Source organism: Perognathus longimembris, chromosome 14, assembly GCF_023159225.1.
Source record: "Perognathus longimembris pacificus isolate PPM17 chromosome 14, ASM2315922v1, whole genome shotgun sequence".
Taxonomy (NCBI): domain Eukaryota; kingdom Metazoa; phylum Chordata; class Mammalia; order Rodentia; family Heteromyidae; genus Perognathus; species Perognathus longimembris.
This window is the reverse complement of record NC_063174.1, coordinates 21,645,643-21,664,985: the sequence shown is the minus strand read 5'-3', so window position 1 is coordinate 21,664,985 and position 19,343 is coordinate 21,645,643. Positions and strand designations below refer to the sequence as shown.

The 19,343-nt window shown below is 43.5% G+C and overlaps 1 protein-coding gene across 1 annotated transcript in view; it reads right to left on the bottom strand.

Moving 5' to 3' along the window:
* Nucleotides 1-19,343, bottom strand: part of Abhd12b (abhydrolase domain containing 12B) — a 28,543-nt gene that overhangs the window by 4,900 nt on the left and 4,300 nt on the right. Inside the window, exons 2-9 of the mRNA XM_048362357.1 lie at nt 18,654-18,781; nt 16,903-17,005; nt 14,628-14,747; nt 11,239-11,269; nt 10,701-10,746; nt 10,192-10,321; nt 9,792-9,829; nt 6,559-6,638 (exon numbers count right to left, since the gene is read on the bottom strand). Coding sequence (XP_048218314.1) covers nt 6,559-6,638; nt 9,792-9,829; nt 10,192-10,321; nt 10,701-10,746; nt 11,239-11,269; nt 14,628-14,747; nt 16,903-17,005; nt 18,654-18,781 — 676 coding nt within the window. The remainder of the gene's footprint in view (nt 1-6,558; nt 6,639-9,791; nt 9,830-10,191; nt 10,322-10,700; nt 10,747-11,238; nt 11,270-14,627; nt 14,748-16,902; nt 17,006-18,653; nt 18,782-19,343) is intronic.

Below are 19,343 nucleotides of genomic sequence, written 5' to 3'. Positions count from 1 at the left end.
CACAAATATCCCTACTGTACACTTTCAGGTATTGTCTGTCACTTTCATCTTAGTGTGACTGGCTTTTAGACTTGTACAGAGCAGTTTTACCCATTCTTCCCCACTGTCCTGGAGAAGTGGGGGTCGAGGAGCGGGGAGGTTGCAGTGTAGCAAACAGGATATTGCAAAGGGAAGGAAATAGATACATGATAAGTAGGCCAGGGCCATAAACACAAACTTTAGCTTTCACAAGTTTTCTTGGTTTTAATATTTTTGTTTTTAGCAGTACTGGAATTTGAAATCTGGGCCCGGCAGGTGCTCTACCACTTAAGCCCACCCTCCTCTCAGCCTTTTGGACTTTTAGGCGACATTTTTCAATAGCCTCAGACCCAGTCCTCCTACTTTGCCTCTTTCCAGCTGGGATGACAGGCATGTGCCACTACACCCAGCATATTGATTTGAGGCAGGACAGAGAGATGAGGAGACAGGGAACTTATATCATTTTCAACAAATATCAAAAGGGCCAGATTTAGAAGTTCAAGCCGGGTATCAGGAAGCTGAGGGAACCCCTCATCCACCCTTGGGTGACAGATTGAGATGACGTCCCAATAATCCCAATATCTACCTCCCAAGTGGCTGGGGTTATAGGTATGAGCCAACACAGTTAGACACTGTTATTATTATTATTATTACTACTACTACTACTGGTCCTGGGCTTGAATCAGGGCCTGGGCACCGTCCCTGAGCTTCTTTTGCTCGAGGCTAGTACTCTATCATTTGAGCCACAGCACCACTTCTGAATTTTTCTGTTTATGCAGTACTGAGGAATCGAACCAGGGCTTCGTGCACACTAGGCAAACACTCTACCACTAAGCCACATTGCCATCCCTGAGACAGGGTTTCACTATAAAGTTCAGATTAGCCTGGAATTTGAGGTCCTCTTGCCTCGACTTAAAAAAAGAAAAGTAGCTTGCATTACAGGTGCATGGCACCTGGCTAGCCTCATAATTTTTAAAAGACAACATCATTAAAATGTTTCCCATGGTTATATGTCCTTTGCCATGGCCTCCCTCTATAAACCATGGGATTAGAGGAAATAAGGGCTTGATTTTTTACTTTGGCTGGCAGTGTTGGGTTGTATTTTGTTTTTGTGGTACTGGGATTGTGCCCAGGCCTGGCCTCAAGCTTGGTAAACAAAGGCTTTAACCCTCAGAGTCATGCTCTCAGATCTTTCATGTTGTTTTTTGAGACAAGGTTGGCTTCCATTTCACAATCCTGCTGCCTCTACCTTCTAAGAAGCCAGAATTACAGACATGCAACACCACACCTGGTTTCTTTGATTGTTAAAAGATAATTCACATCCAGAGGTGAAATTCCGAGGATGTAGCATAGGAAGGTCATGACACTGCACAACTTTAGCTCAGCCTGCTGCTTCCAGGAACCTCTTGGTTTTACGGGGTACAGAGTTTATCTGCCCTGTACATTACCATGGTCTCACAGAAAATAATTAGCATTCAGTGGGGGCTAGAGACCTAACATGGCTCCTCCCTCTTCTGCCAACCTGAGGGCAAGATTTCTTGGTCTGATTTTTTTTCTCTTTGATTTTCCTGCCCTCTAGGATCAGGACTCAGAGGAAGGAAAATTCACTAAGAGAAGCCCTTTAGCAATTCATCTCAAATTCTGAAGGAGAAACTTCAGAAGTCAGCCTGCACCCATTATTCCTCACTCTCCACCAGCCAGCAATGCCCTTGAAGACATGAAGATCAGAGCCTCCCCACAAGCCTTCTCCTAATTGGTCTCTCTTCCCCGCTCTTCTGTAAGACCTCCAGATATGTATTCTTAATACGCCAGTTACCTGCTGGGCATCGGTGGCTCACACTTGTAATCCTAACTACCGAGGAGGCTGAGATCTAGAGAAGTACAGTTTGAAGCCAACTCAGAGACTCCATCTTCACTTAACCAGCTAAAAGCTGGGAGGAAGGTATAGCTCAAGTTAGTAGAGTACCAGCCATGATCAAGCAAGCCAAAGGAGAAAACAGGGCACTAACTTCAAGCCCCAACAAAATAAAAATATATACATGCATCTTCCAGTTACGTGAAGACTGCTCTTTCAACCTTTTGTGAACACTATCCTATCTACTAAAATCAACAACTCCTCACTTGACAAGTATCATGGCTGCCCTCCGTCGTCTATCCCAAAGGCTTCTCTCTACCTATCTCTCTGACTGGACCTAGAAGTGAGGGAGTAGATTTCACTTAAATATATCATAACTTTATTAAATGTAAATACACTATTACAATAGACAATGTCTATCACACCTCAGAAAAGCTGAGAACCCTATGGCTGAGATAAGCATTAAATATAAGCACTCAGAAAAGCTGATATTCAAGAAACAGAAAAAGGCGGACATGGAAAAAGCAAATCCAAATGAAAATATACTAATATTGTACCGCATTGACTTTAAGAAGTAATATTAAGCCAATTCCCTGTAGCTCACACCTTTCATTCTAGCTCGAGCTGCTTGGAAGGCCAAGATGAGGAGAGCATGACTCTGGACCACTGGGGCAGAAAGCCCTTGATACTCCATCACAGCAGAAGCACTGCCATCCTGCACCTGTCACCCCAGCTGTGATGGAGAGGAGGGGTTCAGTGCACATTCCTGGACAGGAAGGGAGACCCTATCTCAAAATAACCACTGAAGTCAGATGCCAGTAGTTCACAGCTGCAATGCTAGCTATTCAGGAGGCTGAGATCTGAGGATCACAGTTCAAAGCCAGCTCTCAGGCAGTAAAGTCTTGGAGACTCTTGTCACCAATTAAGCACTGAAAAATCTGGAAGTGGAGCTGTGGCCCAAGTAATAGAGCACCCAGACCCTGAGTTCAAGCCCAAAGACCAGCACAAACATACACACACACACACGCACACACACACACACACACACACACACACACACACACACACACACACACACTGAAAAAGGGACTGGATGGTGGCTTTGTGGTAGAACACTTGCCAAAAGTGAAAAAATCCCCAGAGCCTTCCTTGACTATTACTGACTTTTGCATTTTCATTATCATTTTGGAACCTCATCAATTTCTATAATGATAAATGAGAATTTCACAACAGACACCCCTCCAGCCCATCTGTGTGTGCATGTGTGTCTCTGTGTATATGCCTCTGTGTGTGTGTGTGTGTGTGTGTACTGACATGTGCACACATGGGCAGATGGAGTAGAGGAAGGCACAAGTTATAAGTCATGTTGGGCCAACCAACCTCCACTCAGAAGTCCTATCCTGAGTAACAGAGCTTTCAGAGTTAAGGAAAACAGACTTTCTAAATGTAATATGGAAATGTATTTTCATAATCTTTGATTATGCGGAGTATTATATAGGACAAAAAGGATTAACTATAAAGAAAAATATCGGCATACTGCTACTCAATAAATTCAGGAACATGTCTTCATCATAGCATGCCATTAAGAGGCAAAAAATGCAAAACAAAATCCTGGAAGATGGTTGAAACATGAGTAGCTTCTTCCATTCCTTTTCTGTGGTGCTAGGAGTTGAACTTATTGCCTCAAGCATGGCATGCCAGGAAATTGATCTACCACTGAGCCACATCCCCAGCCTTTATAATTTCCTAAGGACTTACAACCAGCATCTATGACAACTTCTACAAATGAAACGTGACTCAACTAAAAACTGGGCTAAAGAAACAAACAAGTACTTTATGAAAGATGATATACCACTAGCTAATAAATAAATACTCAACTTCATTAGTTGTCAGGGAAATGTAAATCAAAGCCACAGTGACTTATTAATATGAGAGCAAAGATGTGGTATAGCTGGAACCCTTACCCAGCTAGCGGGACAGAACAATGGTAAAATTACTTCAGAAAAGTGCTGGGCACTGTAGCTACTCAGAGTGAATACACTCCTACCTTATACTCCCTAGTTCACTCCTGGGGCATTTTACACACTTCTAGACCACTGGTTCAAGAACACTCATAACAACAGTTTTATTAACTTTCACAAACTGAAGGTGACCCAAATGTTCATAAAAAGTAGAATGAATCTATGAATCATGTATGGTGTGTTTATATAATAGAATATTAAACAGCAATGAAAACAAACTACACTCAACCCATCATGAATAAAATTCCACAAATGCAATGTTGGGAAAAAATTAGAATGCATCATCTATAATTCAACTTATATATAAAGTTCATAAATAGACAAAACTATATTCCTTACAGATGTACATGAAGGTATTGAGAGTAAAGAAACGCATAGCTGTGACTGGTATAGAATTCATCTAATGCTTACACTATTCAGCTAAGGATTAGGAAGTAACATACAGAAACCTTTGGGTGGCTAGTGATGCTAAGTGCTTAATTTAAGTGATAGCTAGTGTTCAGTTTATATTGCTCTTGAATCATGTCTTTTCTCCTATTTTTCTGATTAAAAAATTAAACAGCCTTAATGAAAGGTTGTATTCAAATTGTTATATACCTATGAGTTAATGATATTACTAGCAATTGCTTCAAGTACTGTAATTTTGCTCAATGAATGTTTGCATAAAAATGGATATTCAGATTAAATGATGTCTAAAACCAACTGAAATTTTTAAATTAATTTTTATTAAAATTTTAAGTTATTGATTATTTTCAGGTTGCACAGGGGATACCCCAATTTGAAGCTGATGCCTTTTTAAGACTACAAATCTGTTTGTTTTGTTTTGTTTTTGGACAGTCCTGAGGGCTTGGAACTCAGGGCCTGAGCACTGTCCCTGGCTTCTTTTTGCTCAAGGATAGCATTCTACCTCTTGAGCCACAGCACTGCTTCTGGCTTTTATTGTTTATGTGGTGCTGAGGAATCGAACCCAGGGCTTCATGCATGCAAGGCAAGCACTCTACCGCTAAGCCACATTCTCAGCCCCAAAAATCTGTTTACTGGCTGTTTCAAGAAGTGATAAACTACCTTCCCCTGAAGACAGGCAAATCCCAGAAAATTCTATGATGGTCTACTGTGCAAAAAAATTTCAAAAGTATACAGTTTGATTAAAATACCCTTATGATAGTTTACAGCATCAAATGACAATTTAGAAACTGGGGCCATGGATCTTCTCTACCATCCCTCTCTATACCCTGACCCCATGCACTGATACTATGGATGGATGAATGTGAACTACTAAGCTACATATCTATTTATTTTTTCTCAGGGCCTGACATTTGCTAGGTAAGCATTCTACCACCTAATCCATATCTCCAGCCCTATTTTTTGCTTTAGTTACTTTTTGCTTTCATTATGTAAGAATCCTGCAATTTCGCCTGAGGTCAGCAGCAGACGCAATCCTCCTACTTTTCCCTCCTATGTATCTGGGGTGATAGATATATACCACAAACCCAGCTCATTTGTTGAGATGATTCTCTGTAACTTTATGCTCAGGTTGACCACAATTATACACCTAATCTCTCTTAGTCACTGCACCTGTCCCAATCATTTTACTTTTTGGTTTTTTTTATTATTTATTTTTATTTATTTATCTATTTTTGGTGCAGGTACTGAGGCTTAAACTCCGGGCCTTGTGCTCTTGCTTATTTTTTATGTTCAAGGCTGGGGCTCTTGAGGCACATCTCCAGTTCAAGCCCCAACTCTTTATATCTGATTTTCTTGGGATGACTGTTGGCTGTGTATGAAATACTGTAAATGCATTTGGCAACTCCCTTAAATTCTCTACAATCTTTCTCATGATGAAAGAAATATGGCTTATTGTCTAAAAGTTAAGACTGTATAAAATTTTATTTCCACTGCAGAATAATTATAATAATAAACAGAAGACAAGTCTAGCTATTTACAAAAGATAATTACAATTAATGGGAAGAAGCTTTCACTATTTTGTGTGTGTGTGCTAGGTCTTGAACTTAGAGCCTTTAGCTTTTTCTGCTCAAGTTTGGTGCTGTTTCACTTTAGCCACAATACCTCCAGCTTTGTTTTTCTGGTTAATTAGAGCTAAGAATCTCATAAAGTTTCCTGCCATGGCTAGCTTCAAACTAGGATCCTCAGATCTCAGCCTTCTGAGTAGCTAGGATTATAGGCATGAGCTACCAGCACCTGGTTAAAGTTTTCCCTTGCCATATATTGGTGACTCACACCTGTAATTCTAGCTACTCAGGAGACTGAGATCTGAGGCTCATGGTTCAGAGCTATACTGGGCAGGAAAGTCCATGAGAATCTTATCTCCAATTAACCACCAGAACACCGGAAGTGGTGCCACGGCTCAAAGTGGTAGTACATTAGACTTGAACACAAAAGCTCAGGGACAACATCCAGGCACTGAGTTCAATCCCCACAACCAACCAAAAAAAATTTCTCATAATAAGTCACTCAGTATATTAGAAGAACATAACATAATGAATTATCAAATCCAAAAGCCACCATAGCCTTTAAAAGTAACTAGTTAATAAACTGTGTCAGTAATATGTAAAAATAGTTGAGAAAAGGAGAATCTTACTAAGCATAAATGTGTGGAAAAGGGCCCACACCTTGATTTCTGGTAAAGACACGGCAGAGACTCACCTTTAACAAAGGATGGTTGATACTTGCAACCCACATGTTGGTAAATGGAGCCTCCAAAACGATGGCGTCAACTGGGCACCCTTGAAATCACCAAATGAGGAAAAAAGAAATGCAGTAACTTCCTAGGGAAAGGGTTCTTAGGTCTCTATAGGAACTCCTTGAATCAAAATCAGCTGTGGATAGCTGGGTGCTAGTGGCTCACGCCTGTAATCCTAGCTACTCAGGAGGCTGAGATCTGAGGATCACAGTTGGAAACCAGCCCAGGCAGGAAAATCTGTGAAACTCTTATCTCCAATTCACCAGCAAAAAAGCAGGAAATGGAGCTATGACTCAAATTGTAGAGCATCAGCCCTAAACAAAAAAGCCAAGGGACAGCACCCAGACTCTGAGTTCAAGTCCTAGTATTGGCGCACGCGTGCACATGCACACACGCACACACACAATTAAATAGTAGCTGGGTGCTAATGGTTCACACCTGTAATCTTAGCTACCTAGGAGGCTGAGATCTAAGGATTCTGGTTCAAAGCCAGCCTGGGTAGAAAAGTCCATGAGACTCATCTCCAATTAACCACCAGGAAACCAGAAGTGACATTGAGGCTCAAGTGGTAGAGTGCTAGCCTTGAGCTGAAGAGCTCAGGGACAGCACCCAGGCCCAGATTTCAAGGCCCATGACTGACACACAAAAGAAGTTAATTGTGGAGCTAATGAATGAGTCATGCAAACTCTTGCCCCACCCCAGGCTTATGCGTTATGGCATTTCAGTAGGCACTGAGAATGTGTGTTTTATCAAGTGTTCTCCCTACTCAGAGATTTCTGTGCACCTGCTAGTTAAAACCACCACCATCTTCTAAGAATATAAGATTTTCAGAACTCAGGTAATTTAAGAAAACAAAATACAACTGGGTGCTGGTTTCTTACACCTGTAATCCTAGCTACTCAAAGCACTGAGGTCTAAGGATTGCAGTTCAAAGCCAGCCCAGGCCGGAAAGTCCATAACACACTTATCTCCAATAAAGCACCAAAAGAGTCAGAAGTGGAGCTGTGGCCCAAGTGGTAGAGCGCTAGCCTTGGGTAAAAAGCTTAGGGACAGTGCCCAAACCCTGAGACTCAAGCCCCAGGATTGTCAAGAAAAAGAAGGAAGGAAGGAAGGGGGAGGGGGAGGGGGGAGGAAGGAAGAAGGGAGAGAGGGAGAGAAAGGAAGAATGAATGTTCTGCAATGCATCGAGAAGAATGTGCCGGAAGTTGAGTAAGTTCAGTCAACACTCCCTCTGAGAACAATTAGAAACCATATGTGGAAGGAGAATGTGTATAAGCATGTGTGTACATGCATGTGTGTACATGTATAAGCATATACATGGTATACATGATGGCACAGGAGGGCAACTGGTCAGGGAGAAGTCGCAGAGTCAACACCTAGTGAGTAGAGCCTGGAGAGCGAGCTGCCTTTCTCCTCGAAGCAGCTGAACTCTGAAAACAGCCCCGTGTTTCACAGCATTAGACCCTAAACCAAATTTCAATACTCACACAGAGCTAGAAGGACCAAAGCCAGAGATCAGGAAGTGACCAAGGGGAGGCTGTGCCATGTTTCTCGGGCCTTTGGTTGTCACCTCCAAGGACTGCAGCCTAGAGTAACCACACACTAGAAACAAGCCAGCCCTTATAAAGACTGGAGTCCAGCTTCACATCAATTCAGTCTTATTGGACTAAGGTGACTTATCCCACCAAAATGACCTTTCAGGAGAAAAGGCGATTATTAAAGTATTTCTGGAAGAGGACAGCATCAGCCCAAGTCTACAGACATCTCCATGATTTCCATATCATTCATTCTAGCTAATTAATTCTAGTTAATTAAAAATAACCAGACACAGCTGGGCAGTGGCAGCTCATACCTATAACCCTAGCTACTCAGGAGGCTGAGATCTAAGGACTGGGGTTCAAAGCCAGATGGGGCAGGAAAGTCCATGAGACTCTTCTCTCCAATTAACTACCAAAAAGCCAGAAGTGGAGTTGTAGCTCAAGTGGTAGAGTGCTAGCCTTGAGCAAAAAAGCTCATGGACAATGACCAGGCCCTGGGTTCAAGCCCCAGGACTGGCACACACACACACAAAAAAAAACTAGATATCCAAACATAAAGCCAAAGGGCCTGGAAATGTAGCTCAATGGTAAGTGCCTGCCTAGCTTCTATGAGCCCTTGGACTGCCAAATAAATAAACAGTAACAAAGAATGTTGGCTTGGAAATTCTCTAACTACATTTCTAAATAGAATAAGTTATCATTTTTTATCTTTAAAAACATGACCTGACCCTATTCATAGAGATTCTAAGTCATTAAACATGCTAGGATCCAGGAAACTGCATTTTAAACAGCATACTCTGTACATTCTATACAAGCTGTTCTCAGATGGTGTTGAGAAACTACTGACATCAACAGTAGGGCTGGATACAGCAAGCCCTGCCTATTATTTCACAATGTATTAGCTCCTTGTCTGCAACTTAATGTCACTTCACAATCACAAACTAAGCTTCTTCCCTTTTTCCCCTCCCTCCCACTCTCTATCACTCTCTCTCTCCCTCTGTCTCTCTGTCTCTCTGTCTCTGTCTCTGTCTCTCTGTCTCTCTGTCTCTGTCTCTCTCTCTCTCTCTCTCTCTCTCTCTCTCTCTCTCTCTCTCTCTCAATCCCTCTTTCTTTTTTGCCAGTCATGGGCTTGAACTCAGAGCCTGGGCACTGGCACTGTCCCTGAGCTTCTTTTGCTCAAGGTTACTGCTCTACCACTTAGAGCCACAACACCACTTCCAGCTTACCTGTTTATGTGGTACTGAGGAATTGAACCCAGGGCTTCATGCACGCTGGGCCAGCACTCCACCACCGCTGTCTTTTTAGGCAGAGTCTTACTATGTACTCCAAATTGGCCTCAAACTCATGATCCTCCTGCCTCGGCTTCAGAAGTACTGAGATTATACACATGCACCATTATACAGATCTAAAAGGACTCCTCTGAAGGTAATTTTAACTCTGTCCTTAGCATTTATGTTTAACTTCATAACCTAGTATAGCAGCTATTACATACAGTAAGTGCACAGAAAAGACAAAGTTTGCTATGCTTCCAGAAATGCTCTAAAAATGGGATACCTAGTAATCCATGTGATCAAATGACACAAATTTCATGACTCTCTTGACTGATTCATTTCCCACCTTGAGTGAAGGAGTGCTAGCCTGTAAACATGTCGTATTACCTTTCTCTTCCAATACCTTCGCAGCATTTGTGGCGACTCTGTAAGACAATGGAAATTAATGCTTACTTGAAGAAGCCACTCAGCCCAGCGGCCAGCCTCGAACACAGCATCCACCTTGAGCGTGTGCCCAAGGCTCAAAGCTCTCTGTTAGAGAATCCTCAGGATTTCAGGGGGTTCCACAGACTCTAAATTAAGGATTCTTTCCTTCAAACCTCTCTAAGAGAGTTCTAGGACAAACATCAGTTGTCATAACCAGGGAGCTGTAGAGACCTTCTTTGCTTTCTGATGGCAGCGTCCCTTGGCCATCTCTGAGGGGTGACAGGGGTCCCAGCTCACTGCTGCTGATGGGAGGCGAACGCTCCATGCACCACAGAAGGACACACCCTCTGCTACCACTTACCCTGTGCCCATAGAGTGGCCCCACAGGCAGACAGGCGTGGCCCCACTTCTTGCTTTGGTCCATTCATAGACACAGATGGCGTCCAGCGTCAGTCCTTCCTCTGTCGGCTTCCCTGTGGAGTCCCCAAAGCCTGGTGGGCAGGAAAGGCGAGCTCCACATCACAGCCCCCAGAGTGAACGGGGGACCTTTGCCACGTGTGTACTGGCTACCTCTGCACACAGTTCTGTGTGTGTGTGTGTGTGTGTGTGTGTGTGTGTGTGTGTGTGTGAATACTGGGGCTTGTACCCAGCGTCTGGATGCTGTCCTTTAGCTTTTTTACTCAAGACTGGCACTCTACCACTTGAGCTACAGCTCTGTTTCCAGCTATTTACTGATTAATCAGGGTTGGGTCTCAGACTTTTCTGCCCCAGAGGGCTTTGAATGACAATCCTCAGATCTCAGCCTTCTGGGTAGCTAGGATTACAGGCATGAGCCCCCCACACCCGGCCTGCCCGGCTCTGAACACATACCTCTGTAGTCAACAGACAGCACATGAAAGCCACCATCACTCAGTACCTGGGTGACAAGCGAGCTGTTAGCATTTTCCACACTTGAATAGCAAGGTTCCCCTCATCATGCCCTGTGGCCCTAGCTGGCTTCATAGCTAGGAACGAGGTGCATTTTTAAAAATCTAGTGCTTGGCTTCAGAGATCAATCTCTATGGGGAAAATGGAGAGAAATCTAGCAGAGATGAGCCAGGGCCCAGCCGCACCCCGGGGCTGCACCAGCTTCAAGTTATTTGCCATTCAAAAATGTAACTGTTATTCTGAAAAGTGAAGGACAATGTTGTCTTCGGGGTTGTTGGAAGATTACATAGATGATGTACTAAAGTATCTGATTAAATATCTATTTTTAAGCTGCCTTGAGCCAGGCAGGGTAACACATGCCTGCAATGCAGAACTTGGGAGGCTGAGTCAGGAGAATCAGGAGTTTAAGGCCAGCCTGGGCTACAAAGTAAGGCCCTATTTTTCAAAATATTGATGCCCAGAGAGACATCTTTAAACATACCTCTATCAGCTTAATTCTGTGGGGAGCTCCCCTGGAAAGAAAATTTTTAAAAAGAAAAGCAGAGTTAGGAGTTACAAGGACAAAATTAGTTTAAAAAAAAATCATTCTGGCACCTAAACGTCTGACACCTGACTTCATACCTCCTTTTTTTTTTTTTTTTAGGTTGAAGAGATCAATATGCTGGTGGCTCACACCTATAATCCTGCTCAGGAGGCTGAGATCTCGGGGACCCGGATTGGAAGCCAGCCCAAGCAGGAAAGTCTGAGATTCTTATTTCTAACTAACTAGCAAAAAGCTATAAGTGAAGGTATGACTCAGTGGTAGAGCACCTGACGAGCAAAAAAGCCAAGCAAGAGCTTGAGGCCATGATTTCATGGCCCAGTTGTAACACACACACACACACACAGAGAGAGAGAGAGAGAGAGAGAGAGAGAGAGAGAGAGAGAGAGAGAGAGAGAGAGAGAGAGAGAGAGAGAGATTAGTAACTAGAAGAAAGAGAACTATTTCTTGGTGGGCAGGTCAGCAGCTCCTCAAAGCTGAGCTCCAGGAGTCTTGAGTGCCCAGCTCTCTCTAGAGCTTCTCATGTAAGTATTTGATAAATGATTGCTAACCCATCCCTTTTCCTTCTACATAGCAGAACTTTATGAGAATTTCTTTTCCTTTAGGGCCCTGGTGGCTTGCACCTATAATCCTAGCTACTCAGAAGGCTGAGATATGAAGATCAGCGTTCAAAGCACACCAAGATAGGAAAGTTCATGAGACTCTTATCAGCAAAAGGCTGGAAGTAGAACTGTGGTTCAAGTGTTAGAACACCAGCATTTGCAGCACTAGTCTAAGGGAGAACTGAGGCCCTGAATTCAGGCCCCAGTGCGGACACTAAAATACATAAATAAGTTTTAGAACATGGCTTTTCCAAAGGATGAGGCAGTCTCGGTGTACTAAATTATACTCTACCATTAAGTACAAGACAACACAGGAGAGCTATTCACCAATCAAAACCATTTTTGCCAGGCACTTGTGGCTCATGCCTGTAACCCAGCTACTTGGGAAGCTGAGATCTGATGATTGTGGTTCAAAGCCAGCCCCAGCAGGAAAGTCCATGAGACTCTTATCTCAAATTAACCACCAGAAAACCAGAAGTGCAGCTGTGGCTCAAAGTGATAGAGCACCAGCCTTGAGCTGAAGAGCTCAGGGAAGCCTGATGCCAGTGGCTCACATCTGTAATCCTAAACTGAGATCTGAGGATCATGGTTTAAAGCCAATCTGAGCAGAAAAGTCCATGCGACTATCTCCAATAAACTACTCAGAAAAAGCTGGAAGTGGAGCTGCAGCTCAAGTGGTAAAGTGTTAACCTTGATCAAATCAAGAGATTCAGACACAGCGCCCAGACCCTGAGTTCAAGCCCCCAGCAACGATAAAAAAAAATTGTTCAAACTGATTATATTATCTACTCACATTGAGAGAAGAGAGAGGGAGAGAGAGATTCTAAAAACCATTTGACGTTTACCATAGAGGCAAATTTCTTAAATGTTAGTGCGTCTCAGAACCCTTTGACTATCTAATTAAGTCTATGAAGCCATTGCCCAAAACAGTATGCCCATACTGAAAGTCTTATGTGCAGTTTTAGGGTGGGGGTTCAGGGGCCCCTCAGGACTTCCATGGAGACAAGTCTAGATCCACCATAACCTTCCCTTGAAGGGAGGCTGTTCCATTGTCAGAAGCATCAACTCAGTACTGCTGCTTGCCAGCTGCGGCTTCTGGACAGAGAACAGGAGGAAGGTGTGGCTAAGCCCAGCACTTGTCAGTCTGGGATCCTTTGAGAAATCTCATATTTCCACTGAAGCCCTGAGTGGGGAATGGTGGGACAGGGAGGGTACAGTCCAAGTGATCCTTTAAATAAGAACTCTTTAACACAACGGCTAAGTTTACACAGTCAGAACGTCAACATGAACATCTGAATTCCACAGAAAATCTCTGCCAGTGTGATTCTAAATTGGACACAGAAAGAAAGCCCCCTGAGAAAAGGCAAGACTTGAGAAAGTCATCATCAGATAGAAAAAGACAGTGAGGAAAATGAATACAAGCCAGCTGGCCAAGAGGCAGATTCCAGGACCTGTCTCTTCGCTGGAGTGTCTGTCCAGTGATGGAAGGAGATCTGTGGTTTCTGAGCCACATGGCTCCTCTCCCAGGCTGATGTGGGTGTCTTGGCTGATAATGATCAGGCAATGCAATTACACAGCCCTGAGAAGGCTTTGACAGCACATCAAAGGACAGCCAGGGTTCTGGGAGATGTCCTTGTGACAAAGCAAGGTAGGGACCACAGCCAGTAGCCTAATGCATGAATACACTAAAATCAAATTATTCAGTGGGTCCCTCAATTCCAGGAGATTTCTCTTAGGAGCCCTACTTTGGACTAATAGAGTTAATGTCACTTAAATAGCTCTTCACAGCAGTTCTCTAAAATCCCATTGATGTGGAACTTGGTTTCCTTTTCCCCATAATGCCTGCCTAGCCCCCTTTCCATGTTTGTCAACCTAAATAACAACCAGAGAAAGACTCTCCAAAGAGGAGTTGCAATGAGAATAAGCACACAGGATGCTGGGAGAGTATTTTAAAAGATTGAGGCCAGGGGAAGGGTCTAAATACAAAATAAGTGGCCTCAATAAAGCATTTTGAAACACTAATCCCTAGCTGTGAAGATTAATAACAAAGGTGGAGTCAGGTCAGGGGGAGCAGACAGTTGCTGGACAGATGTTCTTGCACAAGTATTTTATATGCAAGGTTGCAATGGGCTTTGCATGACTGTGGTTCCATGAATGATTCTTGTTACCCTAATCCTGGGGATTCAATTTAGATCCCTATGCTTGCTAGGCAAGCGCTCTACCACATGAGTCACACACCTTTAGTCCTTTTTGCTTCTTTGTTTGTTTTTCAGATAGTTGCCTGAACTGGACTCAAATCATGATCCTCTTATCTCTACCTCCCATGGAGGCTTTCTAGGATTACAGATATGCACTACTATGCTTAGTCCTAAAACCTACTCCTTCATAACACTCTAGATTTATTCCTTTCTTGGTTAGAGTTTGACACAGTGACTCCATCTTGATTGTACAACAGGTTTGACCCATCATTTTTTATATTTTTTTATGAAGTAAAGGAACCATTGCCTTCTTTAAAGTCAATATACAAGTTCAGGAAGACTTTCCTCATCCTTTCTATTAAGGAATGAGTTTCAGAAAGAAGCCTTTTGACAGAATGTCCTCAGAGTCCAACAAAGGAAAAGGTATATGTGAAGGCACACCACCATGTTGACAACAGCCTGACTTCACTATCCCACAGTAATGAGAGATGTTCTGAGTATTGGCGGAGGGGGAAGTCCAGGCACTGACCTGTGTTCTGCGCTGCCATGAAGATAAACAATGATTGGGTTCCCATCGTGCAGAGCGTCTTCATACCAGCCACGGTCCTTCCCCTTAGCATCGTCCGCCCGGCAGCTGGGAACCGTGTGCCTGAGGAGCAGGGACGAGGGTCATAAACACACATCCACACAAGAATTCTCTATGCTCCAGATGTCTGAAGTCCCCCTTAGAGATACACACACACACACACACACACACACACACACACACACCTGGATGTATGTATGTGTATATATATGCATACACACATATATGGATATATATGGATATATATATATATCTTGTTGTCTGAGTAATATATGCACAGCAAAAATTAAAATCTAGCTTTACAACATCTTATGATGAAAACTGTTCCCCATGCCTGGTGGCAATCTCTTTTAACCATTCAGTAGTTTAGCTCTTTGAACTTTTGTACATACTGAGAGCTTCCAAGACTGCAGTTATTAGGTACAAACCAGTGCAAGTAAAAAAGAAACAAGAAAGAAAGAAAGAGGAGACAAGGAAAAAATAATAGATGTTTTGTCTGAGGAGCTAAGTTAGAAAGAATTTAAAGGGAAATTAGTAGGAAAATAGGTATAGACATTAAGTCAGGCTGTTCTATTTTAAAAATCAAGTGAGCTTGTGATTTTAAACACTTGTGAGCTACTCCATTTTGTTAAACCAACGGATGGACCCTAAAAATATAAAGGTTGTCTGGTGCTGGTGGCTCATACATGTAATCCTAGCTACTCAGGAGGCTGAGATCTGAGGATCAAAGTTTAAAGCCAACTCAGGCAGAAAAATCCATGAGACTCAGATCTCTAATTAACTAGCAAAAAACTGGAAGTGAAGGTGTAGCTCAAGTGGTAGAGTACCACCCTTGGGCAAAAACGACAAGTGAGAGCACAAGGCTCCGAGTTCAAGCCCCAGTAGCAGCACTAAAAGAAAGCAAATGCTGCTGTATCACTTCCCAGAAATGACAAATCTTCTGTCCTCTCAATCATTAAAGAACAGAAAGTCTGCCATTGTCTCCAGGGACTCTGTACTGAGGCCCCAGGTGCCACTGTCCCCTGGATGAGCTGCCTGTGTTGGGCACAGCTGCCACAGCTGGGAGGTGAAACAAACCAACAGAAGGTTTCTAAATCCCAGCACTATTGCCCAGAGTGTTCTCTGTGGACCAGGAAGAACCAGTATGTGCACCTGTGCTGGTTCCATCTAGAAGTCTTAAGTCAGAGAGAAGAACTAGGAAGCAGGACACTGAAGACTTGGTAGCCAAGAAAAGTAGTAGAGCCAAACAGAAGAAAAGCCTGAGCTTGGTGTAACATGGACAAATATTTATTGAGTCTTTTCATTGCCAGTGGATGAATCCCCACCACTAACCACCACCTGTCACCCAGGAAGCGATGGTTTTGTAAGCAAGGCAGATATTAGCCTAATACTCACACCAATATTTGTTTAATTACAGTTGAAAGGAATGTCCTAAGGGGAAAACTGAGATGGCTGCAAGAGAGCATGCATACCTAGAACAGAGGGCGTCAAGTGAGTAAGTTACATCCAAGTTACAATGAGAGGATGAGTAAGCAGGTGGTGAACAAAGGAGGGGCAGGGGGGAGCAGGGTTAGCTGGAAGCACTGGGAACAGAGCACATGCTGGGGTGTGGGACTTGGGTTTGCCTTGTGCTAGTGAGTGGAGCTGAGGGACAACAAGGGGGTGGGCAGGAGAGGTGGGTGGGGCCAGGCACCAAGCTTATCCCATGAAAGACTTTATAGTCTAAAAGAAAAATTTCTAGAGAGCAAAACCAAGCAGGTCAGGTGTAACTTTGAAGTACCTCCAAGGAGCACCAATCTCTGATCACATAGGGAGCAGTGTGTGTGTGTGTGTGTGTGTGTGTGTGTGTGAGAGAGAGAGAGAGAGAGAGAGAGAGAGAGAGAGAGAGAGAGAGAGAGAGATGCTGGGGGCTTGTACTGAGACCTTGAGCTCTGTCTGAGCTTTGTCATTTAAGGCTGATGTTCCATCACTACAGCCACAGTTCCACTTCCTGCTTGTTGGTGGTTAAAGTGAAGATAAAAGTCTCACAATCTTTTCTGCCCAGGCTGACTTTGAACCCTAGACTTTTCTTCCTGGTCTGACTTTGAAAATTACAATCCTCAGATCTCAGCCTCCTGAGTGGCTAGGGTTACAGGCATGAACTACTGGCCCCCAGGCTCCTCCTTTCCCCTATCTGCCAGGAACACGTAGCACCCCAGTTTCTGATCTGTCTACTCACCAGACTCCCAGCAGCACCCTGGGCTCAGACCTGATGTACAAGTTCACCGTGTGAGCAATCTTTGACTCTGGTTTCTTTAAGTCCACAAGAAAAGGGGCATTGTCTGGAAGGTAAAAATCATTATCACCCCTCAGCACCAAATTCCATCTCTCTTCATTACAATAAAAAATTAATGCGTTGAAGGGAAAATTGCCGTTGAAGATGAACTAAGTTACAAGTTCAACTTCTGGCAAAATATTTTGTTATCAACTGGGACTAGCCTAAAAGAGTTGTGAAAACAGGACCTAAAGCTAGAGTTTAAAATAGTACTGATATAATAGCCCATATTATGGAAGAGAGTTGATTCAATCCTAGATGTGTCTCAAGCTAAAAGCAGATTAAAACATTTCCTAAAAAGGCAAGTGGAGGGCTGGGGATATAGCCTAGCGGCAAGAGTGCCTGCCTCGGATACAGAGGCCCTAGGTTCGATTCCCCAGCACCACATATACAGAAAACGGCCAGAAGTGGCGCTGTGGCTCAAGTGGCAGAGTGCTAGCCTTGAGCCGGAAGAAGCCAGGGACAGTGCTCAGGCCCTGAGTTCAAGGCCCAGGACTGGCCAAAAAAAAAAAAAAAAAAAAAAAGGCAAGTGGACCCAGGTAGTGGTGGGTCATTCTCGTAATCCTAGCTACTCAGGAGGCTGAGATCTGAGGATCATTGTTCAAAGCCAGACCAGGCAGGAAAGTCCATCAGACTCTTATCTCCAATAAACCAGCAAAATTCTGAAAGTGGATGGGTGGCTCAAGTGGTAGAGTGCCAGTCTTGAGTGCAAAAGCCAAGCAAAAGCAAGAGACTCTGAGTTCAAGTACCGGAACCAGCACAAGAAAAAAAAGAAAGAAAAAATGACAACTGGATAAACTGCTGTGTTGAATGGCAACTCCTTCCTACTACTACTTAAACAATAAAAAATGTTTTTTAAAAGAAGGAAAATGGCAAGTAGGCCCAGAAGAAAACTAAGTATGCCACTTAGGTAATACCTAATCCTTTCCCTCCCCACCATCTATCCATCCCCCTCTTTTCCTACCTCCCTCTCCTCTTTCCTCCTCCATCTTCCTCCTTGAAGAAAGGCAGAGAAGAGAAAGGAAAAAGCAGAGATTACAGTAGGCAGCTGAGTGTCCACAACAAAGCCATGGTGCCTGTCCTTCTCTATTTCTATCAGTCTGGAAGGTTCCATGCCTCCAAAATCAAATCAAGTGGGTTTCAGACTGTTGAAGTCTAACCACCATTTTATAACAGACAAGTCTTTTTCATTCAACCCTAACTTTTTTTTCTCTTTAGAACTTTTTTACTTGGGTTTAAGTTACTACATATATTTCACAGTATGCATTTTAACCTTCACAATGATGAAAATTATCCATCTACTCTACATAGCTTACAAAGTCCATGAACTTTAACAATAAAATCCTCTCCTCTATTTTGCTCAACCCTAACTTTAAGAACAGTAAGTTCTTGTAAAAGAAATTAGGTAAGGGGGCTGGGGATGTGGCCTAGTGGCAAGAGTGCTTGCCTTGTATACATGAGGCCCTGGGTTCAATTCCCCAGCACCACATATACAGAAAATGGCCAGAAGTGGCACTGTGGCTCAAGTGGCAGAGTGCTAGCCTTGAGCAAAAAGAAGCCAGGGACAGTGCTCAGGCCCTGAGTTCAAGGCCCAGAACAGGCCAAAAAAAAAAGAAGAAATTAGGTAAGAAAATTCATAGAAGGTATATGCTTACACCAATTAAAATAAATCAGCATCTCCATCAGAGGAGGACAAATGTGTTCTGATAATGATTTACTGGTGAAGTCATTGTACAGAGCAGCAATTTTTCTTCCGAGTGTTGAGAAGTTGTGTGGAACAGATCTGCAAGATATTGAGAAGCAAATAAGATTTTCAAAATCAATCCAGGCCTTGTGCTGGCTTTTTTTTTTTCCCCCCCCCAGAGGCTCTTGCTGGGAATTCTGAGTGTATTGGTATGTAAGCAAAACCCTGTACACAGCTCTCTGCAATTGGCTCCTCTGGCCACAAGGGGCAGACAAGTGGGAAAGAAAATCAGGCCAGTCTCCCAACAGTCTCTGGAAAGGCATGACAGGGACAAGAGGGAAGGCACCACAGAGGCACCTGCCTCAGGTTTGCCCTAATGTAAGCCTCTAGAAGGCCCAGGGTGGACCCCACAACCATGAGGAAACAGTGGGAGAGTTCCCATGTCCCAACCCAGTGTTCTGTCCTATTAATACTATCTAATAAAGTTAGTGAGTAATCATTAGAATATTCTCTCTTCTGGGTAGATCTTAGGAAGAAAAAGCCAGTGAGAAAACACACACAAGCACACACAGACACAGACACACACACACACACACACACACACACACACACACACACACGCATGCTCTTCTGAGGGTCCCAGGGGACTCCATCAGGGCGT